General features: G+C 60.6%; 1 protein-coding gene across 1 annotated transcript; it reads right to left on the minus strand.

Moving 5' to 3' along the window:
• Positions 1-4,100: 4,100 nt before the first annotated feature.
• Positions 4,101-7,147, minus strand: TLDC2 (TBC/LysM-associated domain containing 2). Its single transcript, XM_050313901.1, has 7 exons — positions 7,115-7,147; positions 6,289-6,340; positions 6,137-6,249; positions 5,546-5,698; positions 5,279-5,374; positions 4,595-4,668; positions 4,101-4,236 (listed from the first exon to the last, which is right to left on the minus strand). The coding sequence occupies exons 1-7, from the start codon at positions 7,145-7,147 to the stop codon at positions 4,101-4,103; spliced, it is 657 nt and encodes a 218-aa protein (XP_050169858.1).
• Positions 7,148-8,564: the final 1,417 nt, after the last annotated feature.

Raw genomic sequence — 8,564 nt, forward strand, 5'->3', positions numbered from 1 at the left:
GGCAGAGGGATGTAGAATCAGCATCCATGTACTTACTCAGATTTTGCTTGTTGAAATAACCAGACATTGCACACTCTGCTGCTTTCTTATGTGCCTGTGCTCATGTGTATGAAGGTGTAACCTCTATTGTTCCTTTCTCTAGCAGATCTGCAGGTGAACCAGGTAACTGTTAGAAGGGCTTGTGGCCTCTTTAAAAGCTTTCAAAGAACTTTTTAGGCTTCAAGAAACAGTATCATAGAGTGAAGGCTTTTATGTCCCTTGTCTGCATAAAATCGAATATTGTTCAGAATAATATAATTTTGTTATTGTTGCTTGGGTTTGTTTTGAATCTGTTTCAAAAGGTGCACTTTATACTCGGGGAAAGATCTTTTGTTTATGTTAAACCGAAAATTTATACTTAATGTTAAGTTCTGAGAGCTTTTCTTTTCCCAGCATGTTCATCTGAGCCTCTCTGAAGAATACATTTATAAACGATGGTTTTACTATTCTTTTAAAGAATTGCAGTGTGTGAACTTTATTAAAAATGGTCTTACTGTGCCGTTACAAAGAGCCAGAGGTATTCCTGTGGAAGACCCTTCCTCTTGCAGAGGTGGGTTCTTGGTTCCTGTCTCCTCGCAGTGCAGCAGGGCTGGAGGGGCTATGCCAAGAGGAGGATCCTGTCCTGGTGCAGCCACATGGCCATGGCCACAGCTGGGACAGCAGGCCAGTCAGTGGCTCAGCATCCTTCCAGGGGCCAGGGAAGCTTTTCAGATGCTGCTCCAGCTGTTGTGTGGGAGAAGGTGAAGTCGTGCTTGACCAGCCTGGTCACCTGTGCTGAAATGGCTGGGCTGGAGGCTGAGGGAGAGCGGTGGGTGCTGGTCAGCCTCAGCAGGCTGCTGAAGGGGGTCTTGGGTGAGGGAGGTGAACTCAAACCTGGCTGAAGGGCTGGGCTCAGAGGGTGGGCTCATTGGCACAAGTCTAGTTGGAGGCCAGTAACAGTGGTGTACCCAGGGGTTGGTGCTGGGTCCAGGCCCAGAGGTGTGTTGCTGATGGACAGGGTCCACCCTCAGCGAGTTTGCAGGTGACACCAGGTGGGGAGGAATGGCTGGTGCACCAGAGGGATGTGCTGCATCCAGAGGGATCTCAGCCGGCTGGAGAAAGGGGCTGACAGGAACCTCATGAAGATCGTCACCAAGGGGAAGTGCAAAGTCCTGAACGTGGGGAGGGTCACCCTCCTTCACCAGGATGTGCCGAGGGCACCCACCTGCCAGGCAGCCTGGAGGAAAGGGCCACAAGCCAACAAATGCGCAACAACTTCACTCTTGAGCCGAGTGCTCCAGTGGTGTCATGGGCTGCCCTAGGCTGAGTACTGGCAGCAGGTAGAGAACCCTTCCCTCTGCTCTGCACCACTGAGGCCACCCCTGGAGTGCTGGGCCTGGAGCTGGGCTGCCCAGTACAACAAACTGGGACAGACTGGAGAGAGTCCAGCACAGGGCCATGATGGTGATGGAGGGACTGGAGCATCTCTGCCATGAGGAGAGGCTGAGAGAGCTGAGACTGCCCAGCCTGGAGCAGAGCAGGCTCAGGGGATCTCACCTGTGTGGATGAATACCTGGAGGGAGGGTGCAGAAAGGACAGGGCCAGGCTCTGCTCATCAGTGCCCAGGGACAGACCTAAAGGCCATGGCACAAAGTGACACACAGGAGGGGCCCTCTGAGCATCAGGACACACTTTTCCACTGTGAGGGTGGCTGAGCGCTGGAGCAGGTGCTCAGGGAGGTGGTGGAGTCTCCACCCATGGAGAGACTCAAAAGCCACCTGGGCTGTCCGGTGTAGCCGGCTCTGGGTGGCCCTGAGGGAGCAGGGACTGGGCAGAGGTCCCTCCACCCTGACCCAGCCTGTGATCCTACCCAGCACTATTGGCAGAAATGTGAAATGGGCATGAAGGCAGGGGCTGTGTGTTGATGAGGGGTTAGGAAGTGCTGAGAGGCCTGGAATGGGTCCTGGTGTCTTCCTGGGTGGACAAGGTAATTTATTGGACCCTTTCTCCAGTCAGTTTGGTGATGGCTTGCACCTTTGGTGCCTTCTCTGCTGCCACCACCATTTGCCATAGCAGCAGCAGCTTCTCTAGGGCAGAGAAGATGTTCCTCCTCTCCTCCCTGGGCTGAAGATGGAGGCCACAGACTGCCAGTGTTGGGGTGTGGGAGGCTGTTGTGACTCTGTGGCTCTGCTCTGGGCCCCGACTGCCCTCGTGGGCCGTGTCACAGCGGCAGACGTGGCACCTCGGTGGGTGAGGAGGACACGGGGGTGAGGGCCCAGGCGATGGTGCTGGGCAGTGCTGGGTGGCACCAGGGCACAGGGCTTGAGTGCCCCTGGCTGGGTGCCCTGAAGGGCTGCAGTGGGCTCCAGGCACGAGCCACTTGGAGTATCGAGGCCATTCAGGGGCACAGGGGTGCAGGGTCTGCTCCCCTAAGGGCACCTGGTCAGAGGAGCTGTGAACAACAAGCCAGCCTCGTGGTCACAGGGTAAGGGAGGTGATGAGGTTGGACCTGACCAGTGGCACAGTGCCTTGGGAAGGGTGTGGGCAGCAGGAGAAACGTCTTTTTTTTTTTTTTTTTTTATCTTTGAGGATTCAGAAAGGGAGGAAGACCAGCCTCCTTGCTCCCACTGTCTGGGGGCCTCTCAAGAGGCTACAGGCAACTGGAACTTGACCACAGGTCAGACTATAACCTGGGGAGGGTGGAGGGGGTTGGTGGGATTCTGAAAGTGGAGGAGGAGGGAGGAACAGAGTAGGGAGAAAGGGGGTATGAAAGGGTTATGCTTAAAACAGGGCTGTTTGGTGTGTTGTCTGCCTGAGTCTTGCACTGGCTTCATCTTCTGTCTCCATGAATCTCCCACAGCCTGTGTGGATGTGTGCCACAGCTGCTGGAGAGGTGGCATGGGTGGGCTGTGGGAGAAGGAATCAGCAGGGAAATGTCTGGTGAGGTTCAGCACAGGTATAAGTGGGGTAGGGAGGGTGGGGGGCTGTGTAAAGTGCTGCAGCCTGGGGTTCAGTGGGATCCAGGCTTCACAAAATTGCAGGTTAAGGGGCAGGAGCTGAGGTGAGATCAGGGGGTCACCAGGTGAAGTCATGGGGTGATCCTTCAGCTCAGCACCCGGTTGTGCTCCTACAATAAATACATCAAATGTGGTCAAACCATGCAGGCCCTCCCATGGAACCCCATGAACCACCACTGCCTGGAATCCCCGGGGGGCTGGTCCTGCTGCTGGGACAGGGATGGTGGAGGAGAGCTGGCCCAGCATTCAGGAGTGAGAAGCTAAACCCTGTTAGCCAGGCAAGAGGTCGTGGAACTCTGGGTGGGAAGGGGTCCAGAAGGGTTCTTGTCACCCCTCCCTGGTGGGAGCAGGTTGGGCTGGGATGCCCAGCATAGCCTGGAAGCCTGGTCCTTGTGGGGTGATGGGGTGGATGGAGAGAGTAGACTCTGCCAGAGGGGGATGGGTCCCTGCACTCCCCTGAAGCCGTGTCCCAGGCTGACCCCCCCTGTTTGCTGCGGCCTGGGCTGGATCAGGGCACCAGCTGTGACTGCACCAGCTCCAGCCCTGCTCCCCACCACGGGCACCTTCCCGGTGGCATTCGTTGCTTCCAGGGCAAGGACGAGGCCGGGAGTGCAGCTCTGCCCGTTTATTGAGGAGTGGTGACCGTGCTGTCTGCCAGCCCTGCCAGCTCCTGGGCGTGCTCGGTCCTGCCGGCGTCGTGCCACTGTCGAAGGTTGCTCCTGCATCCTCTGCCCTGGGTGCCGGCTCTGCCGTGTCCCCCTCCGTGGCGGCTCTGCCACCCCAGCCAGGCAGCTCTGGGGGCCGCCGTGGGGCCGCTCCTGCAGCCACCCTGGGCACGGTGGCAGCAGCGCTGCAGGGCTGAGACCCCACTGCAGTCCGTCCCCGTCATGCTGCCCCCCCGGCTGCTGGCAGTGAACTGGGGATGTTGGGTGGAGGGGAGGCAGGGGTGAGGCTGGCACCCTCCCACAGGCTCGGCGGGTCCTGGCAGGGAACAGCTGTGCACGAGACGTCGGTGTCAAAGCATCCCCCCGGTGCCACCTTTGTCCCCAGGTGTGGTTGGTGGGGTCAGGCCAGACCCCACAGTTCCAGGTCCCGGACGCAGAACTCCTCCCGGGCCGAGAGGCTCTCGTTGTCGAAGGTGTCGCAGCGGTGGCTGCCGCCGCGGTGCAGGTCCCCGTCCAGCCACAGCCCAAACCTGCCGCTGGGAATGTGCCACCGGCTGAGGGCCCCTCCTCCTGCCTCCTCCATGCCTGGTGACCTCCCAGACCACCTCCTGGGGGATCAGCCACCTCCTGTCCCCATCCCCTGTCCCCCAAAGTGGGGATGAGACAGGACAAGCGGCCGCACCGGGGATGCCATCGTGCCCGCAGGCAGGGAGTGGGCTGAGAGCAGGCAGGGAGCAAAGCCAGGTAATGAAGTGGCCAAAGCTGCTGGACAACCTATGCCAGGTTTTTGGGGTTCAAACTACCATCACGTGCCCGGACTCAGCTCCACAGGGCTCCGATGGCCATCGGGGCTGGTGGCCCAGTGGTGACTGAAGTTGCCGGTGCAGCTCCTACCTGCCCCCACCGACCATCAGCAGGTTCACATCCCCTTTCATGAAGAAGTTGTTCCTGCCCGTCCACCTGAACACCTGCATGGGCACAGTAGTCAGTCAGGACCGTGGGCTGGGGCACAGTGTCCCCATTCCTGTCCCTGTCCTATGGGGAGCAGCTGGGGCTGCTGAGCCAAGCTGGCTCTGCTCAGCACGGCAGTGCCTCACTTCTGCAGAGGAAGACCTGGCCGAGCCTATGGGCTGCGTTCTGCTGCTGGTCCGTCCCTCCCAGCAGCCCTGAGGGCCCTACCAGGGGACAGCTGCCACCACTGATGTCCCATCACACACACAGAGCCCCACCAGTGCAGGCAGATGTGTCTGAGCTGTCTCCACATCCCCCCAACCCAGTGCTGGGCTGTGACTGCCCTGTTGTGTAGAGGATCCCTGGTGACCCCCAGCTGGGCAGAGCCCCTTTCCCTGACCCCCCTGCCCAGGGATTTGCCTTCTCCCCCCAGCCCAGGACAAACCCAGGGGCCTGCTGCCAACAGGGTCCCCTGGCTGCTGCACCCACATCTGGCCAAGCACAACCACACCACCCCACAGACCCCTCCCCAGCACTGTCAGGCCCCCCAGGCATGGCTGAGTCCCGGGGGCATCGCCAGCCCCCCCACCCTGGGGTGGTCCACAGCTGGTGGCCTGCAGCTCCCACCTTCAGCTCCGGCGAGAAGGAGAAGAGGAAGGTCTCCCCTGTCCCGTAGAAGCCACTGCTGCAGTGAATGGCACTGGAGGAGAAGACACCAAAGGCCTGGGGGGAGCAGAAGGGGTCACTCATGGCACAGAGCTCATTGGGGCTCCCCAGTGCCAGGACGTGCCCCCTGTCCTGCCTCCAGCAGCCAGGATGTGGCAGGTCCCAGGTGCCCCCAGGTTTGCTGCCCCCAGTGCCAGGGGCAGCGGGGCGGGGAGGGCCTGGCTGTACCTGCTCCTCCGTGTCCCTGATGAGCAGCAGGGCTGGGGAGCCCGGCTGGCCCCCGCTCCGGTACAGCGTCCGCAGGCTGAAGCCATCCCGCCTGGTGCAGTACTGCAGGTACCAGGGCTGTTGTGTCAGCCGGGGGGGCAGGTGGGAGCCCAGCTGGGGCAGAGGGGGCTCAGTCGGGACTGACAGGCTGCTGCTGAGCATCCTCTCCCTGCCCCAAGTATCCCCTTGGGAGATCTCATCAAGCATCCAAATACCCTGTGAGAGGTGTCCCCAAGCACCCTCCTCCTATACCTGCTCCCAAGGGGTCTCCTCAAGCTCCCAAACCACCCAGAAGCCTCCTAGCATGTTTCCCCAAGCATCCTCACCCTGAAAACCCTTCTGGCATGGCTCCCCAAGCATCCTTCCCACACCCCCAAGAGGTGACGTTGAGGTGCTCTTAAGGTGACTGTTCCCAAGGGACAGGGGATTGTCAGTTGTTACCCCTGTGGTCTCACACTGGACCAGTTCCTGGCAGGACAGTGCCCATGGCTGCATGGCACAGGGGAGATGAACATGAGGGTGGGTTCCCATGTTGGCAAGAGTGCCCCTCACCTCATGGATCATCCTGTCCTGCAGGATGCTGCTTGGTGTGCTCAGCACCAGCCTGCATGGCTCCTCCAGGGCTGGGGCTGCTGCTGGGGCTCCCTGCCAGCCCAGCTGCCCCTCTCTGGCTGGCTCCTCACATCCCACAGGTGGCTCCTCACGTCCCACAGGTGGCTCCTCACATCCCATGGGCAGCTCCTCATCCTGGTCAGGCTGCAGGCAGGTGGAGATGAACGTCCCTGTGGGCCCAAGGGAGCAGCATCTCCCGACCGTGCACTGCTTGGGGTGTCTCCCATCCTGCGTCCAGGGGCTGGGCAAAGTTGGCCCAGAGTCCACTGGGCTGAACCTCCTGCCCCTGGCAGCCTCTGCTCCCCACAGCCCCACTGTGCACACCGTGCCACGTCCTGGCACTCTGCCACGCTGTGCCACTGCTGCACACGGAAGTTCAAGGGTTTGTGGCCACCCGAGGAGGGAGAGGAAGAGAAGGCAGGGGAGGCTTCAACAAAAACTTCAGTCCCACTTCAGCTCCAGCAGAAGGGGCAAAGCCTGACCTTTTCTCTCCTTGCCCACAGCTAGGCTGACCCCAAAGTATGCATGGGTTCAGGGATGTGCCTTAGTCTTGGTGGTAGTTGGTGACAAGTGTCTCTCCCAGCCACATGCTCGGTTTGACTGTGGGTGCAGTCCATGCCCAAGGGCGGGTGGGCAGCAATTCCCTGCCGATCACCCTGAGGGGACAAGAGGGATGAGCAAGGGCAACAATGGGCGGCAGAGGATCTCCTGCCCCCAGGGTGCCTGGATCCTCAGGGGGCAGAGTGGCTACAGGGTGCCCATCACCCTCTGCACCTCCCCAGCCCCTTGCTCTCCCCAAGACAGACCTGTCTATCTGTCCAGCCGTGCGCCCAGCCTGGCTGGTGCCTCCCAGCACTCCCTCCGAGCTCCCTGCCAGCTCCTACACTGCCGTGTGGGATGCCCTCATCATGGCCTTACCAGGAGGTGGTAGCGGACTCGGAGCCCCCTCATTGCAGGTGCTGCCGGGGCGGCAGGAGCTGCTCAGCCGGGCAGCCCCAGACACCGCCCCGGGGTTAATGTTCACCGCGCCGGCCCCTCCCCGGCCATCGGAGCGTGACGGGGATGGGCGCGGATGCCGACAGCCTGTCCTGGCTCATGGGGGTCCAGGAGGTGACCCCTGCAGAGCCAGGTCCTGTGTGGTGCTGGGATGGGTGGGTCGGCATCCCCCTCCAGCCAAGTGCTCTGTGGCTGGCGGCCATCACCTCCTCTGTACCCCAGCTGTCTCCTGGAGCCGAGCAGGGAGCCCTGAGGCCGCATGGGAGCCCTTGTTTTGGCATCAACAGGCAGGTCGTGCATGTGTGGCTCTTTGCAACACGACTGTTGCAATGGTTGTAGCAACTGCCAACACCTGCCTGGAGGCCACAGCGGCACACGGAGAGCCAGCCTGTGCTGACATCCTGCAGGGCCAGAGCCCCGGCCAGAGCCACGACTCAGCAGATGAGGGAGGGAACCCCTGGCTGAGGGACCCTCCTACCTCAGGTGCCTCCAGAGAAGCTTCTGCAGACCAGGGAGGAGGTGCAGTGCCCCGGTGCAGTCCCTTCCCACTGATGCCACCCCCCAAACCAGTCAGTACAGGTGTGAGCCTGTGGGTGCAACCACAATGGTGCTAATGAAGGACTTTCTGTGTGCCCTGGACGGTGCATGATGACTGTGATACCTGGCCCAGGCCCTGGGCCTACTGCACGCAACTTGGCTTTGCTCCTCATCTCCACGGGCCCATTGCACTCCTGTCAGTCCTGGTGGGTGCCAGCTCCGTTGTCCCCACCAGGTTTTGATGGCAGCAGGAGGTTCAGGGTGCCTGGAACAGCTGGCACTTGGTCATTGGTAAAGCTCTGGGGGGGGGGTCAGGAGGTCCTGGTGGCCCCTGCCTTGTCCTGCTCCTGCTTCATCCCCGCATTTCCTTCCCCCTGCCCCTCATTCTGTCCCTGTCCTTGACCACTGCCCTGCCCATTCCTGCTCCTGCCCTTTCCTTTCCCTACCCTTGACCATGCTCCTGCCCATTGCCCTTCCCTGCTCAAGCCGATGCCATGCCTCTGCCCCTTGCTCCTCCTCTGCCCCAGAACTCACCCCATCCCCTTCCTCAGGAGCACTTCTGAGTCCAGCTTGGGACTTGCTCCCCTGGGAGATCCAGACAGACCCAGCCTGGGGGGCTGGTGGGACCAGGAATGGGGCTGCAGAGGATGGAGATGCTGCCTGCAGGTCTTGGATCAGTCCTGCTGCCTCCTGGCATCATCTCCCTCCTGATAGTGAATTATTTTTGGCTTTGGGGGAAGAGGGGGCTATAAAATGGGCACCCTCCCATAGCTCCAGCTAACTCCCCCTCTTATTTTCTCTTACACTGCTGTTGGGTTACCTGTACATATCCAGC

This window comes from Myiozetetes cayanensis, unplaced genomic scaffold, assembly GCF_022539395.1.
Source record: "Myiozetetes cayanensis isolate MyiCay16 unplaced genomic scaffold, myiCay2020 scf19, whole genome shotgun sequence".
NCBI classification, from domain to species: Eukaryota; Metazoa; Chordata; class Aves; order Passeriformes; family Tyrannidae; genus Myiozetetes; species Myiozetetes cayanensis.

Bases quoted from the DNA above. Each gene is read 5' to 3' on its own strand.
- TLDC2 (XM_050313901.1), bottom strand. From the start codon at position 7,147: ATGAGGGGGCTCCGAGTCCGCTACCACCTCCTG. The intron at 5,699-6,136 runs GTGAGGGGCACT...CCTCTGCCCCAG, and splicing joins AGGACAGGATGATCCATGAG to CTGGGCTCCCACCTGCCCCC. The intron at 5,375-5,545 runs GTACAGCCAGGC...TGCTCCCCCCAG, and splicing joins TCAGGGACACGGAGGAGCAG to GCCTTTGGTGTCTTCTCCTC.